This window comes from Centruroides sculpturatus, unplaced genomic scaffold (genome assembly GCF_000671375.1).
Source record: "Centruroides sculpturatus isolate CEXI.00-Female unplaced genomic scaffold, Cexi_2.0 scaffold383, whole genome shotgun sequence".
In the NCBI taxonomy this organism is placed as follows: Eukaryota; Metazoa; Arthropoda; class Arachnida; order Scorpiones; family Buthidae; genus Centruroides; species Centruroides sculpturatus.
In genome coordinates this window covers 473,290-494,983 of record NW_019384849.1, presented here as the reverse complement: position 1 = coordinate 494,983, position 21,694 = coordinate 473,290, and the positions used below count along the sequence as shown (strand labels likewise).

The following is a 21,694-nucleotide window of genomic DNA, read 5'->3' as shown; positions in this document are numbered from 1 at the left end:
GAAACGTTAGTGTTTAATTAAAGAATTTCACTTTCTAAGAACGAGGTACTAAAATAGAACTGCACCTTTTCTGAAGGAGAGGGAGGAAGATTTTTTTTTCTTTCTTCTTTCTTTCTAGAAGAGAGTTGAAGAAATTTTGTGTGCGAAACTCCATAAATCAAATGTGTGTGTGTTTATGCATCTGTTAAACAAATCGAAAGAACTGCTTAAAATCTAGGTTCAAATAACACCCAAACTTTTTCCACTGTTTTGTTTATACGTTTTTTGTTGAAAGAATAATTAATATATGAAAAATAATTTAGTATTTAAAATTTTAACATAATTAATGCAAATCTAATTGATTTAATTTAGTAAGTTTATGCAAAAGCATCCAGAAATTCTTAAATTTTGCTTTGAGTATTTATTAACACAGTGCACACACTTAGGCCTGGATGGAGATGTGACCTAATCAGGATATAGATTCCAAATTTAGTTTTTTTAAAGTAAAAACGTTACGAAAATTAACGTTTCTTTTGGTAAGCGGTAAAAATCTTTTTTATTTTATTGATTTCATTTGTATATTATTACGGTTTTAGAGAGAGGAGTGGACTTGCATTTATGACTGTTGGCCCCATTTCATCCAGGGCTTACATGTACGCGCTTCAAGGAAATTTTAAAGAAGTTAATGATGTACTATATTTCCATAGAATCTTTTAAATATTAAAAAGTTGAATAAACTTGAAAAAAAGAGGGAAAAAATCAACACAGGCATTTATCATCTTTTTGCTCTTATAACAGCATCCGGTAAATTTTATGCAAACAGGAATCCCAAAGAATGTCAGGATGAAATATTTCCGGTTTAATATATTTTTTTCGAGTAAACACTCATTAATTGATCGAAATTCATTCACTTAATTGACTATTCCGGTATCGATAACACGCTATACTCCTCTCTTCCATTGCGAAACTATTTTTCTGATAGTCGCATCCTGTTAATCGAACGATATATAACGTTTAATCTTAATTAATTTTAATGAAGTTAAATTTAATTGGAATATATAAAGGCATAGAAATCGGGGATCAGTTTAGTTATACCTCCTTATTCGTTAAACAATAAGCTTTTGTGATTTTAGTTCGTAAAATAAATCATAAAGAAAAGTGACACCTTAAATTGTTTTTCATTTTTATTACGATGAATATGCCCTTCTTCTACCTCACTTCTATAGAATTATGCAAATTAGAATTAAATCGAATCCTGTTTTATGTTTTTATCGTCGTTCAACGATGAGTTTCTTGGAGCTGAAGTTCATTTACTTAAGTTATAAATTTGTAATTAGAGATTTATTTTTGAATTATTTATCGATAATAATGTTTTGCGATCAAATATTTCATAAATAATTCTAAAATTTATTTATATAAATGATGATTTATATTCCAGTAGTGATTACATTCCAAGAGGTAGATTATCATTACATAAAGCCATTTTTGAGAGAGAAATTTTAATTTTTTAAAATTAAACACTGTTTTAAAATTTAATATTTCTGTGTAAAAAAGTACTTAGATTTCCCCCGTTAAGATTAAATTATTATTGTTATTTTACTTATAATTTTATTACTGCTCTTTCCAGTCAGCAAAACTTTTTTATTGGGGTCATAAATTCACGAGCTTCTGCGAATAGTTTCCATCTTTAGATCCTAATTTTAGTTTTTCGTTAAGTTAAATAAAGCAATGGTAATTAACAAAATATTTAAATAATTAAAGAAATAATTAAAACGTAGCTTTGTTTCTAACGCTCTTAAGACACTTTTTAAAAAAATAATAATAATAATGATGTGACTCAGATTACAGTTGTCTTGTTCACTTTGGTAATGGAGAATGAGAGAGAAGAGCTGTCATAATGACTAATGATACTATTGAATATTGAAAAATAGTAGAGAATAAACTTGAAATATAATGGGCAATTTTCTGAGTAAATCTGATATTGACTATTCCTATTTATTATAATTTTTTTCTGGATTGAATTGACTTAAAAAATAAGAGTGTGGTGGCTCAAAAAACAAATATTCACGAAAAATATAGCGGATTAAACGAATGTAATAATAAATTATTCTTAAAAAAAGTTATTTTCTTGTTCTAAAGAAAAAATATCTTGATATGAAGATGATAGTTTAGTTCTTTTAATGAAATAATTCGTAATTTAATTTTTTAACGTGAAAAATGTAATTCTTTTAATGCTAGTTCTTTTGTAACTTGTTAATAAACTGTACTAAAATTCTTACGAATAATAACAGAAATTTATTTATACGGCTGCGATATTTTAACTTTCCTATAGGTTGACGTATTTCACTTTATCTGCGGATTTCCTTCAAAATTATGGTGACTAGAAGCTTAATTTTTCAGTCACGAGGATTTCCGCATGATTTTTAAGAACTCTCGAAACTCTCTTGCCGTTATTTTTCAAGTATTTCGCTTCTTTTCATCATTGAGATAAAATGGATGTGCTTGAAACATGCTCAGACTGCTTTTCGTTCTTCGTACTAATATTAATTTGCGACTTCTGAGAAAGATTTAAATAAAAATTAAACAAAATACAATAGAGAGAATTTTTAAAAATATTTTCCTAGTATATTACGCAATATAATATTTTTTTTATATTACAATGAGTACTTTATCAGTAGATATTAGGGTTTCTCAAACGGGATCCCGGGATCCCGGTTGATTTTTTAACCCGGGAAATTTTTCTTATCCCGGGAAATCCCGCAAATTTCTTAAAAATTCACTTTTTTTCTTATTTTGTGTTAAGGTTGAGGAATTTTGCAAATAGAAAGCATAATTAACTCATAAACTGTCAGAATACATTTGTATTTATCAATTTTAAACCTACTTATTAGTTTCTTAAGTTTTTGCTCATTATAGCATGTCACAAATGGTCAATAATCAATACATAGCTTATTTGTGTCATGACTCTCAAAATTCTTTACTTGTTGGAACCTGTAATATCTGGAATAATTGTGCTTATGCTGTCTTAATTTTTAACCATGCCCAATAGCTTCGATAACGCGTAACACCATGTTGTACGATGTCTGTAAGTACGAAGTTTTTCTTCATAAACCTGATGATCAAAGACAAACTAACTGACGAATTATTGGGCTATAAGCTTGATGTTTCTATTAAAGCAGTCGAAGTAGACAAATGAAGAATACTAGAGAGCAAAAGAAGTATTACAACCTCGAAAACGAACTCGAAATCTTCCAGGCTACAGGTGAAAAAACACATAATATCTGTCTTCTCTTAAATGCATTAAACACTATTCCAATCACATCAATTGAATCGGAAAGGGCATTCTCGGTGGCAAGACTTTTCATTACTAAAATAAGAATTAGAGTGAGTTATCGGAGTATTGACCATCTTTGCTTTTTAAAATCTTATAAAAGTTTGCAATATTTTGTATTATATTTTATTTAAAAAACGAAAATTACCTTCTAAATTAGAAGTTCATTTTTTTAATTTTTAACTCAATTCAAAACATTTTTTTTGTTGTTGTTGTATGCAGTTTCCAGCAAACTTTAATTAATTTTTTTCTATTTGTGAAAATTTCTACGTTATTTAAAGGTAATTTTTATTATAGGCCTATAGACCTTACACAGCATTATTAATATGATTTTGGAGGTTACAGAACTTTAAAATTACTTTAAAAAATGGAAAATAATTATATCATTTGATTTCAAGATATTTTGTATAGCTTAAAAATAATTAATTCTATCCCGAGATTTCCCGGGATCCCGGGAAACAGTTCACTTTTATCCCGGGATCCCGGGACAAGCAAAAGACCGGGAAATGAGAAACCCTAGTAGATATATTCTCAGTTCAATACAAATGGCTCAATAAATCAATAAGTAAACTACATGCAGGATATGAGAGATGATGATAGGACCCTGGCCCTCGTAAATGAGCTTTAACCGTTCACATAGATATACAGTATACATTTTCAGATGAATAGTTCTTGAAAAAGTAATCGTAAGGATTGATGGCCTGGTATACTTTTGAATTTAAATATGCCAATGTAACTAGGGACATTTTGTAATTTTTTTTAAATTGCACTGTAGATTTCTCTCCAGAACGTTTGTCTTTACAAACGTTCTGGAGAGAAATCTACAGTGAGTTTTTTTTATGTGCATGAACTTCCTGAAAGACTATTGGTAAAGACATCATCTTTGCCGCTCTAGAGGACCCAAGTTTGAGTCTGAGTTGGCTCTGAGATTTTTATTGATGGGTTTACCCGGATTCCATCTCTTACTATTTAACCATCTTTATTATAGACTTGGTGGCATGGAAAAATGACCATTTTAGTGCTGCATAGCGGAAGAAATTTTCAGATTTTTTAAAGAATAAAAAAATCGATTAAAGATTTAGATACATAATAATGAAAAGAATATAAAAACATTTTTAAAAGTCGTATGAAGACATTGGTAATGACTTAGCTGCAAGGTTGTGTGATTTAAAGTTTCACTTTGATAATCTACAAGATCCATCAAATCGTTGATTTTTAAGTGAAACTAAACTTGGCTTATCGATCATTGCAGTTTGCTATTTTAGTCAACGGTCTCGTTTCATCGATCTTCCCTGATATAACTATAGTGTAATTTAAGTCTTCTGTATTCTCGATTATATTCTGAAGACATTTGGTAGGCCCACAACAGATACGAATATATATTTTATAAATTGAGTAAAAACTTAATTTTAGATGTAAAAGAAGTTATTTTTAATTGTAATAATGAAATATTTAAAATAAAACTCAAAATATATGTAAACTTAATTCATAACTAGCAAATTTCATACTTGGAAAAATATAATAAATATTTATCAATTTTATTGATATTCTTGAAAGTGAAGAAGAGTAATGATAATAAAATAAGTATACTTATTTTATAGTTGGACTCTTGACCTGGTTTTCTAAGTAATGATTATGAAATTCCCGTATCATGAGTTCATATTTTATTATATACTCACAATTATAGTAATAATAAAAGCTTTCTTTTTAAAGCTTATTTTGACACTGTTCATAGTAATTGATTATATGTCAGATTTATGTAAACACAAATGGTTCAATAAATCAATAGCTCAGTATACAAGGAGCATGAAGTGATATAAGGCCTGGCTATCACAAAATAATTTTTTTTTCCTCTCATTTTGTTGGCCCTTTCAGTTCCTGGCCAGGGCCAAATGTCTACGACCTCTTATCTGAACCTGCGTGATTTTTTTTTTTTTTTATTAAATGACTATTATGATTTATTTTATTACTGTTTCGCCTTCATAAAACTACAAAAATTAAGATTATTATGCACATTACTTTTATGGATTATATGCACCTGTAGTAATAGTTACTTTTCGTACAGGTGAAAAGTTTTTCATGTTCATCTTATGATTACGTTGAAAAGATCATTTTACTCTGTACAAAAAACAGTATGATGTACAGTACACTTGTTATCGAGTGTCATGATATAGAAAAACTGAAAATTAGATTGCAAAATTGGGAAACAAAACATTAGTTTTTTTATAGCCCGCGGCTAACCGTTTTATTCTATATATTACAATTCTGAAGAACAAGTTTAATTGGTTTCACTTTTTCTTGTTCCATTTTCTTGTTCATTGCCGTTCATTTTTATTTTTCTTGCATACAATTTAACATTGTCTTACGACATTAAATTTTACAATCATTCGAATAATGTAGCAATTAAATAATTGAAATAAATCCTGCAACCATTCTCTACACAACTAGTGTCAATTTACCATTTATTCCTATTGTTTTACATAATGTTTTTGATATGAAGTAGCATGACTTTCAATTGAAAGAATAAAACTTGAAAAATGAAGATAATTTTCTGCTATTTACATAACTAGGTGTAATTCTTTAATTTCTAAATATTTATGTAATTTTGTGGCATCCTCTGTTTAATTTCATAGTATGTGAACTGCACAGTACATAGTACACTTAGTCCTCTACCTACAATACAAATAAGCAATTTCAATTAGGACCGTTTTGAGCAATTTTGAGGCCTCCAACTTCTTAGAAGCATGACTGATATAAAACAAAAACACTAATAATGACCAGTAAAATTAGGACTTAAAGCGGCGAGTCAGGGCCTAGAGCCCGGTCAATGCCTAGTATACCCATGCATTAATGCAACTCTGATACCAAGTGAGAAACTAAAATATGAACGTTTCTAAATAGCGTTAAACATAACTTTAATTTTATTTTTTAAAAGTAATTTATTTCCATCTAATTAATTAGAATGTATCACTTGAAAATAACGTTACATTTAAGTAATTGAACTTGTAATTTTTGAACAATATCATATTTTTTATTTGAAATTTTGTCCTTATCTTAAATCCTTATTATATATTTAAGAAATAATATTTATTATAAAACCTTTTAATTTAAAATTTCTTAATTATCTATGACAAGTTAATTTATTTGTTTATGTAAAGATACTTTATTTTAAAAATATTTGTGTATAAATTATCATTATTATTAATATATTATATAATTTAGAAAGATTGATATGTTATAAATAAATTTTTATCGAAAACTTATGACGGGTATGAAATATTTAAGCTAATGTGTCATCCAATTGTCTTCTATAAGACTAAATATACCTCACTAAGCATATAATATTAAAGGGGTGAATACTACTACTGTCATCAGTTGAAGTTGGCTGCCATTATTCGTGTATATTGATGATTAAAAATACATTAAGAATTCTAACGTGATTATGATTCTGAATAGCAAATGCAATATCAGGAACGTCATTTTTGTGTAAGTTAAAGGAGGTCTCAAGTTACTTGCATTTACAGTCTGGGAAGATAAGAGAGTTTACGGATCTCTTCAAAGTAATATACGTGGTACTAACTTGTACAGTAAAATATTAGAAACTTGAGAAATGTTTAATGAAAATTAATTGATAAAGAATAATAGTAAATTTAAAATATATACCAAATTTTCAAGCTAAATAAAATATTGTATTAAATCGAATTATTCAGCCCTTATGTGTAATGTATGTAAAGATTGAATAAAACTGCTTGTGTAATGATTAGATATATTTAATGCGAATTGCTGAATTTAAATGGAAATGAAGCATTTCATAATATATATTACTTTAAAGTCATAAATTCGATGATAAAAATGACCTCAACCTTCGTATCAATGTCATCCAGTTATTTCATCATTATTCATTAGGAATCTAGCGAGATTTGTAGAGAATTGGGAAATTTGTGTGCTGTATAAGATCGAAAAATATAGAAAATCTTAGTTTTTCTCGGCACTTATTCTATCTTCCATAATTGTCAACCAGTTTCCTAATCTCCGCATTAAAAGCAAAGGCGTTGCAGCTGACAAGTCTCGAAGTTTCTTTCAGATTACAGTATGTAATGTTCATTCATCTTATTTCTTCTCCTTTTCCAAATCTTTGTTCCCTACAGCTCCGTCCTTATAGAATATTTAAACTTAACGTTTCGTTTCATACGTCGTCGGATAGAAAGACAGGAAGTGCGATGTGCAGTGCTTGGAAATAGCAAGTCCCGATTCGTCATCTAAGTCCACATTGTATTTTCCTTCTAAGACAAATTAATTTCTTGGCAGTTTGAAGTAAGAGGTGTAGAGCGAAGCTATTTATGCATAGAACAATTTAGTCATTTGAATTCTTCTTCCGTTACCATTAGAGAGAGAGAAACAAACTTAGTAACTACTTTAGCCCTGAAAATTGCATCCAGAGAAGATATCGAATTAAAATCATGGATTTACTGTAGAAAGATTCGTTTCTAAAGAAGTTTTTTGTACATCGTAAGTTTATAATTCAATCCCAGATTAACGTGTTAGCAAAATTTTGCTAACCATCTCGCGAATAAAATCTGAATTTGAAACTTTGCTGTGTCATTATTGTAATTTTATAATGATTTCAAACTGATGTTACTTGAAAATCGGGATGGCCCAAAAGTCGATTAACCTATTTAATTGACATTTAGAGCCGATATAGTTCGATTCGCTGAATTTTTGAGTCTCTTATAAAGCGCTAACGAAATCTTAAGATAGGTTCAGAGTTAATGATGCTTGTTATTGAGTGTTGGAAACTTATGTAGAACAATTAAGTTTGAAAGTGATACATTATGTAATGTCAGCAATATCAACATTTCTTCACATTATCAACATACAAATGAAGTACTGTAAATGAGTTCAGAGTACTTTTGCCAATTATCAAAATATAATTTAGTTCGGGTCGGTAGCATCCTTCTGTAATTAGGACTACCAGTATTACATTCCAAGGTCGTTTCATGTAATAAGTTAGAGGCAAAAAAAAGGAAGATATACTGTAAGATGATTATTTTTTTTTCTGATAAAATATTAAGAAGAAATGTTAAAATGTTCTAATTGTGCAGCTAAAGAATTCATTTTGATTACAAATTAAATCTGGTAATAATTACTTTTGTTACTTCTTTCTTTACTTGGATGCATTGAGGTTGATGTAATAGTTTAATAAAACGAGTTCAGTTATAATGCAAAAATGTTAGAAATCTTAAATTATAAATTAAGCAATTTTTAGCCATTTTCTAAGAGCCTAACTAAGGCACTTTTGGTCTTTGTTCTGGTGATAAGAAGACCTTAGTCTTAACTGATTAATCGCCACAAGAATGGTAAGTCCTTCTTGGAACTGGAGTTGCTCTTCAAAGCTAATTTCTACATATATTGTTAAATAAGAGAATAAATTATTTGATATTACTTCCCTATTTCAGATCAAAAGCATGCATTTAAAACGGAAAAAGCTCAGTTATTCCAATAACAATGTCACTAGGCCAGGGTCGTTAGTAAACAATTTTAGTTTAGTCACAACCTCAACTAAATCCTGTCTGGATGCTATTTTAGTAAATATACCTCTGGCTATTCATACTAATGTTAATATCGCGTAATTACAATGGTGTAGATGACTGACAACCGACACGATCTTCTCATTAGAATATCGATTAATGAGGCAGCTCTTATTAATTGTTTGCTAAGTTACAAATATTGTTACGAAACTCATTGATCCTAATAACATTTAAAAAACTGAATGCAATGACTAAGTATTGCGAGGATTTATAAAAATATAAAAATGGTTAAATTTAAAATTCAAATTTATTTAATTCTATTAGAATTTAAATGCATTTAATTTAGATTTTTATTGGATGGAAAGTTGTTTTTATATCATATATTTTTAACTTGCTAAAGCTCTGTTAAATAATCTAAAAATCCATCAATTTTGTCCATGCATTAATATAAAAAAATTGCCATTGCTATACGCGAAATATTTTATAGAAAATTTTTTACCGGTTCAAATAGAAATAATTAGTTTTTTCGTCATCGGATTTTGTAAGGTGTCGTACTTCCTTTCTTTGTTTGATGGACTAACTAACCTTTTGAAAGCAGTGTTTTCTTTATATTGTACACCTACACACAGTAAGGCAGCTGGTTGATATGATCCTTTCTGTTTAACACCTGGGCCGTAACGATTTCCCATTGGTTTGGTATAAACGATACTTTTATTGGCTGATTTTTGAGGGACATCGCGGCAGAGCACGCTTCACAGAAAAATCCTATACTTACTACTATATTATCTCTGGATTCGTATATGACCACTTGACGCTTCTTCTGTTCTAATGATAATCTGTATATCGGGGTTCATTTGTAGGTAAGGAAATTTTTTTTATTTGCAAAAATGCTCTTTTAGCTGCTTTTTTTTTATTTAATAAACTTTGTGGTGATTATTATTAGATTTTTTTTTTTGCCTGAAATATCGTATGTATTCGATGTATTTGTCTTTCTTTAATAAAAGTTCAGGGTATTGATTCCTGTCTCTCTCTCAGCTTGATATTGCAAGGAGGCATAAAGTTATATCCGTTGTTTATTGATTGGCAAAATATTGAGTCATAAAATGACAGGATGTCGTGTTGCAATAACCCAAAATAGCCCAAAAAATCAAATTTTGTCATGTGAATTGTATTACTATTTCAAATTTTATTATTAGAAAATTGTTTTTCTTGAATATCTAAATGTGTGTTGCATGATTGCATTTCAGTTATGTTTATTGCAAATTACTTTAAATTCGACTCGGGATATGAACATTTTTCTTTAACCGAAAGTCGTTGGTATACTTTAAAATGCATCATCTGATGATAGTGTAAGTCTACATATAATTAATTTTTAATGCTCTTTTTTACTAGAGATACCCCTTTTTACGCTTGACTTTCCTCATTAAAATAATGCTTTTAAGTCTTTCGGCGACGAAAAGTGTGTAGATAAACGAAGCTTTTGTTTGCTTTTAATCTCGACATGTCTATTGTAAAGATATCCATGTGACCGCAACGACGCGTAACCGTCTAAATTATAATTGTCGAGAAAAGAAATGCGGATGCAATCAATAGTTCTTCGAAGGACAGATCTTTTATCATCATTCGAATGATTTTTATTACTTGAATGTTACATTTGTTTCTTTGTTTCGAAACGAGCTGCGAGGATTTCATGTGAAGCTGATCCTTAAATTTTTAATTTGTATTGATAAATGTAACATTAAGAGGCTTCTTCCGGTGTTCCATATCATTTAAATTAGACTTTTTTCGTGTTACGTGTGGCTCCGAGTCAATTTTTATCGGATTAAAAATAAAGCATAATTCTGACTTAAGTTAATGCATTTTTAACTTTAATTTATGGCTTTTTAATTAAAAAAAACAATGGGTAAGATTTATAAAATCTTGAAAAGTGTTATAAATTAACTTATTCGTATTCAAAGCTATTTAAATAATTTTCAAAGTCAAAATTTATTTATTTTGAAATGGATGTATAGGTTACATCTGTACATTCTATTTTCCTTTATTTCTTCTGTAGACTGACAACAAAATGTGTGTGTGTGTGTATGTATATATATATATATATAAACGATCAACTTTTTGCATTAATTTTCAACATTCGATAAATAGAATTCATCTGGCCAAACGCCAATGCAAACTTATTTAATTGGTACCGTTTGGTACTGAGACCTTCGAAAATATATAGGAACCGGTCTTACGAAATATTTTATAGACTGACTTCCTTTTTGGTATTTGCACTTTAGACATGTCTTCTATAAAATCTAATCGAGTTGTTAAACGTTGAAATTGAGTGAATGAAACCCTAAATTAATCTTGTCTCACTTCACACTTCTGGCTTTCTTCCACGAAATTCAAAGTATTTGTTTCTATTATCATCAGATAAAAATTTTTCTGAAGCCTGTTTTCCTTCCACAGCTCGGGCCAGCCGCCTGATCACCTGTCTTGCCCTCATTGGCCCCCTATCAAGCAGCTCCGGTCGTATTCGGTGGATGCTGGTGGTCAGCCGTTAATAGGCCTTCGACAACGGATAGTAGGTGCAAATGCTGCCGTTAAGAAGACGCCTGTTCGACGTTTGGATGAGGAAGCACTAAAACGTTCACGTCTACATGCAAATCAGTAAGTTTAAAATTATTTTTATGAAGCGTAACCTTTAATTTGTTAACGAGCTGCCAGCTGTTCCTATTTAGTTTACAAGGCAGCACCCGTTTTTTTTTTTTTTTAACGAGAAGACACAATATAATATCATTTTTCGTGCATGGAACAATAAAGAAATGTCATTTTTTGAGCGTTTTTTCCGGGAATCGTGATAGTATTTTGTACTGAACTTGAGGCAAAACATATGGTAACGGTAGAGAAACAATGACCTTCGAAGTTTTAGTCCAGGTGTTCTTCGAAATAAACCTGGTAGACTAGGCCCGTTCGACATTTTATGCTGTAACAGGCCTTGCTGCTCTTATATTTGTAATTTCTACAGTTAAATGAGTTTTATTTTAAAAACCTATTCTAAATTTAGCTTTTAGATTCATTTTATTAACTAAACAAGTTAAAATATTTGTAGAAATAGCATTTAATTTTAAACGGTTAAATATAAAATAGCATAATGGGGTGACCTCGAATATTAACAGTGGCCTTTTTTTATATACTGTAATTTATTAGTCTAAAAATTAGATATTGTAAGGAAGATCTCGTAACTTTTAGATAAGAATTTTTCTAAGGAAAAATGTCCTTTGTTTGTAGTATGTAACGCATTTTCCTTATTTCAAATCAGGATAACTGCCATTTTATTTCAAAAATTATTTGTGATTTAGATTTTCGGAGAATTGATTTTTTTTAATGTTTTCTGGCGATTGTTAACGGGATTTTTAAAAACATTTTTGAATATTTACAAAAATAACAATAATTGCAATATTCATTTCCATAAGCAAAAACAAAAAAAAATGCATAAATTAAAAATATATAAACCAGTTATTTCGATTATGATCTAGTAACTTAATAATGCTGAAAAAAGAGGCTCAAAAAAGGTTAGAAAAGATTTTTTTTAAATATATTCCATAATTTATTTTAATTAATAATTAGTAGAATAGAATTAGTTTAAGACTGTACCTAGATTTTAATCAATTTTATTTCTTCTGAAAAATATCATTATTATTATAATTTAAACATAGAATAAAATAAATTTTTTTGTGCGTGTTTGAAAAATGAAATGCTTTCATGCATTTCGATGGAAATCAGATTTAGATTTTGTATCCGATGAATCCAATGGTGAATTTTATCTTTAATTGTATGACGAATATACTTGTATATGAATTTGCATGTATTCACCATTGAACTATGGGAAATGTGGTGAATATTCTAAGAGAAATTCACATGTATTCTGAGAGATTCTCGTAGAAGTCTACGGTAAATTTTTTTTTATTTCCGACATTAGTTACGGTTTGTGAAGTAGCAATTTAAAATGTATTGTAGTGAAGTCCGATTGAAAATAAACTATAAACAAGCAATTTCATTTTACTTTTTATTGAAAATGATTACAAATTTCGGTTTTAATGTAAAATTATTTATTTAATAATACAAAATAATTTTTTAAATTACTGTTTGAGAAATGATTTAATCAAATGTTTTTATTATAATTCTTTTAAGGTGTGTGTGTGTGTGTGTGTGTGTATATATATATATATATATTTATATATCATTGGGTAAATCAATCCGATCTTCAATTTTGTCGACTACAACGAAGTTTATTTATAATTATTAGTATTCAACAGATACATGTGTTTTTATAAATATCTGCATGTATTAAAACTACACTGGCTTCATCGACTCGCTAATTAACATGGCGTGTTTAAGNTGTAGTGATTACATTCCAAGAGGTAGATTATCATTACATAAAGCCATTTTTGAGAGAGAAATTTTAATTTTTTAAAATTAAACACTGTTTTAAAATTTAATATTTCTGTGTAAAAAAGTACTTAGATTTCCCCCGTTAAGATTAAATTATTATTGTTATTTTACTTATAATTTTATTACTGCTCTTTCCAGTCAGCAAAACTTTTTTATTGGGGTCATAAATTCACGAGCTTCTGCGAATAGTTTCCATCTTTAGATCCTAATTTTAGTTTTTCGTTAAGTTAAATAAAGCAATGGTAATTAACAAAATATTTAAATAATTAAAGAAATAATTAAAACGTAGCTTTGTTTCTAACGCTCTTAAGACACTTTTTAAAAAAATAATAATAATAATGATGTGACTCAGATTACAGTTGTCTTGTTCACTTTGGTAATGGAGAATGAGAGAGAAGAGCTGTCATAATGACTAATGATACTATTGAATATTGAAAAATAGTAGAGAATAAACTTGAAATATAATGGGCAATTTTCTGAGTAAATCTGATATTGACTATTCCTATTTATTATAATTTTTTTCTGGATTGAATTGACTTAAAAAATAAGAGTGTGGTGGCTCAAAAAACAAATATTCACGAAAAATATAGCGGATTAAACGAATGTAATAATAAATTATTCTTAAAAAAAGTTATTTTCTTGTTCTAAAGAAAAAATATCTTGATATGAAGATGATAGTTTAGTTCTTTTAATGAAATAATTCGTAATTTAATTTTTTAACGTGAAAAATGTAATTCTTTTAATGCTAGTTCTTTTGTAACTTGTTAATAAACTGTACTAAAATTCTTACGAATAATAACAGAAATTTATTTATACGGCTGCGATATTTTAACTTTCCTATAGGTTGACGTATTTCACTTTATCTGCGGATTTCCTTCAAAATTATGGTGACTAGAAGCTTAATTTTTCAGTCACGAGGATTTCCGCGTGATTTTTAAGAACTCTCGAAACTCTCTTGCCGTTATTTTTCAAGTATTTCGCTTCTTTTCATCATTGAGATAAAATGGATGTGCTTGAAACATGCTCAGACTGCTTTTCGTTCTTCGTACTAATATTAATTTGCGACTTCTGAGAAAGATTTAAATAAAAATTAAACAAAATACAATAGAGAGAATTTTTAAAAATATTTTCCTAGTATATTACGCAATATAATATTTTTTTTATATTACAATGAGTACTTTATCAGTAGATATTAGGGTTTCTCAAACGGGATCCCGGGATCCCGGTTGATTTTTTAACCCGGGAAATTTTTCTTATCCCGGGAAATCCCGCAAATTTCTTAAAAATTCACTTTTTTTCTTATTTTGTGTTAAGGTTGAGGAATTTTGCAAATAGAAAGCATAATTAACTCATAAACTGTCAGAATACATTTGTATTTATCAATTTTAAACCTACTTATTAGTTTCTTAAGTTTTTGCTCATTATAGCATGTCACAAATGGTCAATAATCAATACATAGCTTATTTGTGTCATGACTCTCAAAATTCTTTACTTGTTGGAACCTGTAATATCTGGAATAATTGTGCTTATGCTGTCTNTGGTAGTAACAGGTGTAGTAATCTTCATTCATATTCTACTTTTGATATGATATAAATTACCAAAATATGTAGAGTCGATGCGAGTGTCATAAGGAATGTAAGTTCTCGTGTCAAAAATACAAAACTATTTCATCCCAAATACTATTTCTCACTATACCAAATCAAGTGAAATTGTATATCACACTTTATGTAGTGTTAAAGTTAATAAATTATTTAAAAAACAGTTTAACTTTTTCTTTATATAGATTAAATGAATCAGAGAATAAGCTATGATTTTCCTAATTATATTGTCATACATATGTAATAAAACAAAACAGTAAGATGCAAATTTATTTACTTATTTTACAGATATATTGCGAGTACATAATGTTCTACGTATAATATAACAGTTTTAAACATTATAAAAGAGCTTCTTGTCTTCAAAATTGTTGAAACTAATATCTCAAATACTATAGTAGAGATAACAGAGGCTTATCACAATTCTATTATTGGTAACATTAAAATGATAGAAGTGTCATTTTTGTTACCAGTAGCAGTGTGATAAGTCTGTTATCTCTACTATGGTATTTGAGATATTAGTTTTAACAGTTTTAAACAGATCTCTTTAAAACCTGGATAAATTAAATTGAAAATATAACTATTTTTGATTTATCCACATCCTCATCTGTAATTTAAAATCATCGTGTTATTAATTTTTTTTATAAACCAAATATACTTTTTCTTTCTTTACATATGATATTCGTAATTACATTTATTGCTTTTATAAGATTTTTTGTCAGAACAGTAGAAAAAAGTTAAAAAAATACTTGAAAACAGGAAAATTACCTACTAACCAAATAGATAAGCAAACTTCTTGCTTAACAGCGACTCTCGCACAACCTGAGGCATTGACTGTACTCGAGAGTATAGCGCAAGTATAGCGCAAGGACCAGTATATCTATCGACTCTATTAGAGGTAGACGTTAAGCGCCTTCTCTTATCTAAATTAATAATTTAGATAAGAGAAGGCGCTTAACGTCTACCTCTAATAGAATCGATAGAAAACTCTTATCTAATTTAGATAAGAGTTTGGTTTCGGAGTTCGATAGTATGTAAATTTGCTACATTTTGCTTTGCTTTATCGTAATAATGTAATAAATTTTATTTACATTGGAAATAGGTGCCGTTTGCCATGTTCGTGTCTCGCTACCTGCACAATCAGTACGGAAACATAGCCGTGTGGATCTCCTTAATAATCGGCCAACCTTTATGTATACTAATGTACTACCACGATTACTACATTATTCATTACGGCACGTTGGATGCGACGTCCTGAGATGGAGGTTCTTTTGACCTTCCTCTTTAAATATCTGACCCAATTATGTTTAAGGAAGTACTTACTTTTTTTAGTCAGAGCGTTAATTTACTTTTATCCACCACGACCAAATATTTTTGTATTATGTTGAAATAATTATCGGGAAAAAGAAATGTGGTCGAGTGGAAATTTCATTACTATTTCCCAAATTTTTATAAAAGTTTTGTATGAGGAAATCTATCGTGTCCGACTCGGTGTCAAGCACAAACGAGATCAAATATTTGAAAAAATTAGATAAATGTGTGTGTGTGTGTGTGTGTGTGTGTATATATATATATATATATATATATATATTTATATATCATTGGGTAAATCAATCCGATCTTCAATTTTGTCGACTACAACGAAGTTTATTTATAATTATTAGTATTCAACAGATACATGTGTTTTTATAAATATCTGCATGTATTAAAACTACACTGGCTTCATCGACTCGCTAATTAACATGGCGTGTTTAAGCAGAGGTAGATTTTGGTCCCAGTAAATTAAGCGTTCCAGAACGTTAGTACAGAAATACGACATTTTAAAAACGTAAAATATATGATACTGTATTTGACTTTTCAAAGTTTAGCACTGGACATCTATGGAACGAAATGGAATGCGAAGGGAACATCTTAAACGCCATCTGCTTTTTTCAAAATGTTTAACTATTAATTTTCTCTCATTATTTTAAATTGCGACGTTTTCTTAAATCGATTATTTTTATCGAGCTTTTTTTAATGTAGATTAAATAATTAAATATTACGTAAACTTAATATGGCTATAAAAATTATTATTAATTTTAAAAAAGTATGATGAGAGCGTTTCGAAGCGACGGATTTCGACTGTCGAAAATATTTTATACAGCTATTTTTACTTTATATGGAACAAGAGAGCTACGGGTAAAGAAAATTCGGGTTAAATATTAGGTCGATGAATCATTTTAAACGTTTTAATCCGACTGAATACTGACACGGATATTGAGATCGAGCCCGGATTTCAATATTTCAATCCTCGTGGGGGACTCCAAATTTACTCTTATGGTCTAAGTGATGTCTAAAAGAACAACAATAATTTATAAATGGCGGAAAAGATTTTTAATTACTTTCAGAAAGGACTGGAGAGTCAAATTTGGTATTGGCTGGGCCCTATCATCTCTCTCAGATCTTGAAAAGAGATCTGACCAGTGGTTTTAAGCATTGTTGAGGCCCCTGGCTTAATTTCTTTACAGACATGACTAATATTTTTTTTATATGTATGTATCAGTGAAACGAAGCCTCAATAGAGACAAGGCCCCACCCATGAGTAGGTTTTTTTTTCTTTTTTAACTCTGTGCTGTGGGAACTAAGAGGGCCTCTTTTAAGCAAGTACATTATGGTTCGGCCAGGCCCATACTGGGGAAGCCAAATGGTGAGGGATGGAGCCCGACATATCCAGATGGACTACCTCCCTGAAAAATTCCTGTGGATTTATCGACCCGTACGGATTTGAACCGGGTCCCCCAGAGTGGTAGGCTGCCACCTTGACCCCTTGGCCATCCAATCATCATGAGTAGGTACGAGTAGGGTATTCTCCAATTTTTTTTATTCTATTATCAAAATTTATAATAAAATAAAAAAATTAGCTGAATCTGTTGAATGTATATTTATTAATAAGATCTACCAAAGTTACTCCAAATAAATTTTAGTAGAAAGCCGAAACTGCAAATATGTTAATTAAACATTCTCAAAAAAATATAGAAATATTTTTTATAACAATCCAACTGAATCATGGGTTAATTAAGAATGATGAGTAAATTGAGAATGGTTTAAAATTCTATATTTGTATATTATTAATATAATGAAAGAGTATTTGTGTGTTCAGAACTGATTATCTTTTTAGATATAATCATTCTTTAGCAAAAATGAAAGATTTCAATGTGAAAAAATATGCAAAAATGCAAATAGAAGACCACAGAAATGCATTCTATTTTTATAACTTACAAGTTAGTATGGAATTACGAAATTCTATTTCATCACCTTTGTTGCAGATGTAAGGCGATTTTATGACCTTGTATGTAACCTAATGATGTTTTTTACAAAACATTATTTATTTAGAGCAATTTGAAAATTTACTTATCATAAGAAAATATTTATCAAAATTGCTGTGTGTATGATATTGTTGGTTGAATAATTTTTTTGAAATAGAAAAACCTAAAACTTAAGATACATATATTTATAATACTATTTTTTCCTTTACTAGTATTTGACTTATTTACATAAGACGATTTTCAGAAAGAAAAAGGAATTTAATTTTTAAATATTCAAAGGAAAAAACAAGTATTTCTAGATGACAAAGATGTGAAATTTGACAAGATGGAAGTTAAGACAGATTTATGGATGTTTAAATCTATAATTAAAATTCAAATGCTTTTATAGAATTTTTGGCCCCTCCCAATCTTGCTTTAGAGATGCTCCTGGTTGTTTGAGGAATGAAATGAATTTGTACTGAATGACCTCAAGCAAAGACTGTAGGTCATAATAAAAAAGAATAATTCCAACTATTCAATCTAATGGTTAACTTTTTATAAGTAATATCTTAAACACAACAAATTGTAACTTATTTTGTCTCAAATATTGAATTTCTACATGACTCATTTTGTTAGTGGAGATAAGATATAGAGTTATCTAATTTTGTTTTCTATTATAATTAGTATTCAACAGATACATGTGTTTTTATAAATATCTGCATGTATTAAAACTACACTGGCTTCATCGACTCGCTAATTAACATGGCGTGTTTANACTCCCCGTGAATCGTTATCATCAGAAGATAGTGCAATAAGTTCGGTAAGATTATTTTTAATTTGAACTGTGAATCTTAATACTTTAAATGATTACTTAAATTATTTTTTTAAATATAGTAAGTTGCAAAATTATTTTAAAAGTTAATATTTTAATATTTGTTTTCATATATGAAAAGAAATTTTAAGTTTAAAATCAATGATTTTCTTGAATTTTCAGAAATTTAAATATCATCTCTTATTGGAACAAAAAATATTTATGAATAATATTAAAGATTGTATATGAGCAAAATAAAATATTTTCTAAATAGCTTTTGAAATCTGTTTATATATTGAACCAAACAAATGTTGATTGAAAATTTTTTTTTTAATGTTAAGACTACAGTTGTCAGAAGAACTAATTTGAGTTTTTTTTAATTATTGCATATAAATTTTTATTGGTGAAATTATTAAGTTATCTTCAGTTATTTATTATGTATTAAACTTAACTTCAGTTCATTAAAATATATTAAATCTATGTTTCACACTGTGCTGAATATAAAAAAATCATATTTGTAGTTTATTGTATGTAGATATTTTAAATCATATAGTTGGCATAATTTATATCTTGCTTATTATTTTTTTGGCTAATATGTATTCAAAGCATGTGAGAAAATATCATTTTATATATTCTAGTATTATTATATGATACAATAGTTAAATGAACAAAATCTAGTTGCAAAATGAGCAGGATTTCCTTTCTTCTCATATCTTGAATACAAGGTAAATTACATATTCTTCATAGAATTTTGTCTTTTCTTGAAAATATTTTGATATTTCAATTTTTCTATCCTGTTGACACAATCCTATTGACCTATATTTCTTGAAGTAAGTTTATACAAAATTCATCTTTATGTACTAAGTGAATGATTGATGATTTTTAATTATTAAGCTTCTCTTTCAGATTCCAATTAGCAGTCATTGATTATTAATTATCTTGATAGTTAAAATTAAATGAAAATATTACAAATTTTGGTTGAAACAGTTACATTGGTAACAAATATAATTTAGTAATTCTAAAAACAAAGGAATTCTAGAAAATATTGCAACAATATCTTGAAAAGAGATCTGACCAGTGGTTTTAAGCATTGTTGAGGCCCCTGGCTTAATTTCTTTACAGACATGACTAATATTTTTTTTATATGTATGTATCAGTGAAACGAAGCCTCAATAGAGACAAGGCCCCACCCATGAGTAGGTTTTTTTTTCTTTTTTAACTCTGTGCTGTGGGAACTAAGAGGGCCTCTTTTAAGCAAGTACATTATGGTTCGGCCAGGCCCATACTGGGGAAGCCAAATGGTGAGGGATGGAGCCCGACATATCCAGATGGACTACCTCCCTGAAAAATTCCTGTGGATTTATCGACCTGTACGGATTTGAACCGGGTCCCCCAGAGTGGTAGGCTGCCACCTTGACCCCTTGGCCATCCAATCATCATGAGTAGGTACGAGTAGGGTATTCTCCAATTTTTTTTATTCTATTATCAAAATTTATAATAAAATAAAAAAATTAGCTGAATCTGTTGAATGTATATTTATTAATAAGATCTACCAAAGTTACTCCAAATAAATTTTAGTAGAAAGCCGAAACTGCAAATATGTTAATTAAACATTCTCAAAAAAATATAGAAATATTTTTTATAACAATCCAACTGAATCATGGGTTAATTAAGAATGATGAGTAAATTGAGAATGGTTTAAAATTCTATATTTGTATATTATTAATATAATGAAAGAGTATTTGTGTGTTCAGAACTGATTATCTTTTTAGATATAATCATTCTTTAGCAAAAATGAAAGATTTCAATGTGAAAAAATATGCAAAAATGCAAATAGAAGACCACAGAAATGCATTCTATTTTTATAACTTACAAGTTAGTATGGAATTACGAAATTCTATTTCATCACCTTTGTTGCAGATGTAAGGCGATTTTATGACCTTGTATGTAACCTAATGATGTTTTTTACAAAACATTATTTATTTAGAGCAATTTGAAAATTTACTTATCATAAGAAAATATTTATCAAAATTGCTGTGTGTATGATATTGTTGGTTGAATAATTTTTTTGAAATAGAAAAACCTAAAACTTAAGATACATATATTTATAATACTATTTTTTCCTTTACTAGTATTTGACTTATTTACATAAGACGATTTTCAGAAAGAAAAAGGAATTTAATTTTTAAATATTCAAAGGAAAAAACAAGTATTTCTAGATGACAAAGATGTGAAATTTGACAAGATGGAAGTTAAGACAGATTTATGGATGTTTAAATCTATAATTAAAATTCAAATGCTTTTATAGAATTTTTGGCCCCTCCCAATCTTGCTTTAGAGATGCTCCTGGTTGTTTGAGGAATGAAATGAATTTGTACTGAATGACCTCAAGCAAAGACTGTAGGTCATAATAAAAAAGAATAATTCCAACTATTCAATCTAATGGTTAACTTTTTATAAGTAATATCTTAAACACAACAAATTGTAACTTATTTTGTCTCAAATATTGAATTTCTACATGACTCATTTTGTTAGTGGAGATAAGATATAGAGTTATCTAATTTTGTTTTCTATTATATAACAAAACTCTTAACAGATTTATGTATATGTATATATGTATATATATATATATTCGGACAACAAACACATTATCAGATAACAAACACCTCACAGAACAAACACAAGAAGCAGTGACATAAAATAATGAATACTGATTGGTCTTCCCTTGT

General features: G+C 28.7%; 1 protein-coding gene across 11 annotated transcripts in view; it reads left to right on the top strand.

The window, feature by feature from the left end:
* Positions 1 to 21,694, top strand: part of LOC111630435 (IQ motif and SEC7 domain-containing protein 1-like) — a 130,312-nt gene that overhangs the window by 72,514 nt on the left and 36,104 nt on the right. For 9 of the 11 annotated variants that reach the window (XR_002757524.1, XM_023374531.1, XM_023374530.1 and 6 more), the window contains one exon: positions 11,290 to 11,490. Coding sequence is in view for 8 of the 11 variants with exons in the window: in XM_023374531.1 (XP_023230299.1) it covers positions 11,290 to 11,490 (201 nt within the window). In the remaining 3 variants the exon portion in view is untranslated. Of the gene's footprint in view, positions 1 to 9,334; positions 9,699 to 11,289; positions 11,491 to 16,875; positions 17,049 to 21,694 lie in introns of those variants that run through there. The other 2 variants (XM_023374533.1, XM_023374536.1) reach the window with 2 other exon arrangements.